Raw genomic sequence first — 3,561 nt, forward strand, 5'->3', positions numbered from 1 at the left:
GAAAGCAAAATCTTGATTGTAAAATTTCTCAAATTATCATTTTTTCTCCCAAATTGTATTCAATAAGATGCGAAGGCTCAGAATCTCTTGGCTGCTGTTTACATCAATGACCCCTCTTAGAACGAGGCTGGAGGGCTGGCATTCCATTGGAAGGGTGTGAGGCACCTGTTGCTACAGCAATGAATTAATAAATAAGGAACCATTCTTGCTACCTGAAGAATTCTTTGACATTTGAATAGCTGGTTAATACAGACCAAGGCTATGCTTTGATTTTCCATTTGTGGAAAAGTCGTACTTTACGTCAAAAATTTCTGTTCTGCAAATCATCATATATCATCAGAGACTGTAGAATTTATATCATGGTATCGTCTCAAAGGGAAGAGAAAAAAGCCGTTCTTCAGAGGAGATTTTTCTTTATCTTAAATCTCAATGATCTCAAAAATGTCTGGTTTCTCTTCAGTATGGATCTGCATGTTTGAATATATTATTGCCTTGACTTCAGCTCCCTGAAGATGCTTGGACAATGAGAATTCTTCTCTCCACCCAATTGACCGTAATTTGAAATTTGCTTGATCAAGACTAAGTTCTTTCACTTCCCGGGGTATGAAGAATTCAATAGCACTGAACTTATAAAGCCACTCATCCAAAAAGTGAAACAGAAGAGACTGTAAATCATCTCCCTGGGTTTCTACTTCTATTGCTTGGAGAGGGTCCACCGTCTCAGTATCTGTCATGTAACCAAACATGGCCATCGCCCATTGCTCGAAAGCTTCCTTCAGAGTATCTCCCCATGGGTGTAGCTGGACATCCGCTGTATGATCCAAATACTCGTACTTCTGATTGACTGGAGGATACTTGGCCTTGGTCACCTTCTGTTTCTCATTCAAATAGTAGTCCCGAATGTCTTCCTCTTCCTGCACCATGACTCTCTCATATACATTTTAAAATAAACAGTTACTTAACTTATAATATTTTTATATTTATTTTCTAATTAAGATATTTCACTTTTTACTGAAGGCATTAATCTACTATAAACACATGTCATAATAATATACCACAAACACGTGTTGATATACAATATTTATATTAAAATGCTAGCATTAATCAAATTCTGTGAGTTCTCTTACAGAGTGAGTGCCTCATTGGCTCTTACAACCAAAACTTAGCCTTAAGGTGGCATAATTTTTTATTTCAATTCAAGCCTAAGGAGGAAGCTGCACTAACTCATCTTTTCAAAATGTGCTTAGAGTATGTTTCTGAAGAACAGTCTGTTGTATGTTTCATAAGTTCCCTGAGAAGACTAGTATATTCAGATAAATTTCATATGACTCTAAATGTGATTGGTACAAGATTTAAAATAAGATTTTTAAAGGTATAATTTTTCATTTAGGTTATCTTTCTTAAAGTCTCTGAGACATGAATATATGAAAATTTGTGATTAATAAGAGGTGACTTTATACTCTAAAATCAATTAAATACACTGAAACGTTAACTCGATTTAGAACATACATTTTCTAATTGCTTTCTACTTTATTTCAACAAGTCTTGCAAAGATCAGATGTTGAGCAATTGACATGTGTTTATTTAGCTTCTTCTTGCTTCAAGATCTTTCGGAAACAAAACTGTCTCTGTTAAGATGTCTCCTACTCACTAGAATTCCAATTTCCAATTCCTTTCATGGTGGGCCCTCCTTCATTCTTAGAGGTTTTGCCCTGTTGTCGTTTCTTTGAAAACCCTTTCAAATTCATTCAACTCCTCACCAGCTGACCTTCATCTTAGAGGCCCCCTCTGATGTGATTCCCCAACACAGTCTACAATACTTCAATTAACCACAAATTCTTGTTGTTAGGTAATTATCTTTGTCCTTAAGCTCATTTTGATTTGCTTGAAATGGGAGTCTATTTTATTTTTTACCATCTTTATTGGGATACAATTCATGTACAATTCACCCATTTAAAGTGTTTGATTTAATGTTTTTAGTATGTTCACATGATCTTATATAATCAAGAGCCAAAATTAATTTGACTAGATATTAATTTGAAATAGAGATAGTTTAGGAATTATAGCAAAAATTAATTTGAAAAGTCTACAGTAGCACTCTTTAGATAGTAATAATCAAGCTCAATATAAAAGTTGTTGGGAGTTATATGAAGAAGAAGGAAAGGTAATTTGTTTGGAGGATATAAATTTGGGATTAGAATTGTAGTTGCCAGTCACTGGTAGTACCCAAAACTCTCTGAAGAGATGAAATTAGATGTTTGTAGTGAGAGAGAAGAAGAAGAAAAAAACTGTGAGAGAAGATTCTCTGTGTCGGCATTTATTAAGTGGTTATGTAACTGTAATAAGTCATAGGCAATTTATGTGTGCACTGCTAAGGCCAGATCTCCAAAGAAAGTAACTGGAAAAATGTTCAAGTACTTATCTAAGTGTGCCATTAATCTTGTGATGCTTAATCTGAACTACAAAGGAAACTTTTATCTAAATCAAAGAAGAAATTCCAAATAAATCACAAGTAGCTCTCCTGTTATATTTTGTAATTTTCTTTTTGTAATTAGTTTTTTGATTTATAAGATGTTACTTTTTACTGGTTTCAAGAAACTTAAAGCCTTGATGGTTTAGTATATTTGATGGCCCAGTTCCTTCAAATATTTCTTTTACATATTAACCTGTTTTCCCTTTATCATCTGTTCAAACATGACAGAAGGAAACCTTTTCTAGTATCACTCAGGTGCTATTAATTTTTTAAAGAAACATTCTCATTAGAAACATCATATTCTAGTCTCCAGGTTGACTTTATCATATTCTGATATCTGTCTGAATCTTTTCTGTCTTAAATTCTAACAATTTTGTCTGAGAACTTAATAGTTTATATAGAAAGCGTTAACAGTTCACATTTGTAATTTTTCTTCATCACTTGGTCCCAGAGTTGAATTAAAAATCATTTTGCTAATTTTTTATTATTATTGAATAATTGAATATATCTACATATCTTTATAGTTGAATAACTGTTCTGGATCAAGTGGGACTCCACCTGTAAATAATGCATAGTTTCTTTAAGAATTCTTATGATCTGGTCTATATATATATATATAAAGCCCTAATATGCAAATAGACTGAATGGCAGAATTACTGTACAACTGGTCACTATGATGTGCACTGACCACCAGGGGGCACGTGTGGAACATGGTGGGTGTTGGCAGCAGGTGGCAGAGCACGGAACATGGCAGGCGTCAGCCACTGCAGGATGGTGGAGCAGGTGAGCAGGGGTGCCAAACCAAGACAGGGCGCTGGTTGCTGTCATCAGGGGCAAGTCCATGGTGGTTATTGAAAATTCTTTGCTTCTGCATGCCATGGTCCCGCCCGGCACTTGCACCTGCTGCTGGCGCCCAGTGCTGGCCCAATCACTCAGTGCCATCAGGGTTTGCGAGCCGTGGCTGCCAGCCCTGATCGCCCCTGAGGGCTTCTTCACCTCCCCCTGCTCCTGAGGGGTGATCAGGGCCGTTAGCTGTCTCTTGCACCCACTGCCAGCACCAGCCCCGCTTGCACCCACAGCCAGCACTG

At 36.5% G+C, this 3,561-nt stretch overlaps 1 protein-coding gene across 2 annotated transcripts; it reads right to left on the bottom strand.

The window, feature by feature from the left end:
* Positions 1-419: 419 nt before the first annotated feature.
* Positions 420-923, bottom strand: LOC102432290 (protein archease-like). Of its 2 annotated transcripts, XM_023752443.1 has the most exons (2): positions 594-923; positions 499-537 (listed from the first exon to the last, which is right to left on the bottom strand). In XM_023752443.1, the coding sequence occupies exons 1-2, from the start codon at positions 921-923 to the stop codon at positions 499-501; spliced, it is 369 nt and encodes a 122-aa protein (XP_023608211.1). The 2 variants fall into 2 exon arrangements, with proteins under 2 accessions (XP_023608210.1, XP_023608211.1); XM_023752442.1 differs by having other exon boundaries at positions 420-923.
* Between the last annotated feature and the right edge of the window lie 2,638 nt (positions 924-3,561).

Source organism: Myotis lucifugus, unplaced genomic scaffold (assembly GCF_000147115.1).
Source record: "Myotis lucifugus unplaced genomic scaffold, Myoluc2.0 scaffold_33, whole genome shotgun sequence".
Taxonomy (NCBI): domain Eukaryota; kingdom Metazoa; phylum Chordata; class Mammalia; order Chiroptera; family Vespertilionidae; genus Myotis; species Myotis lucifugus.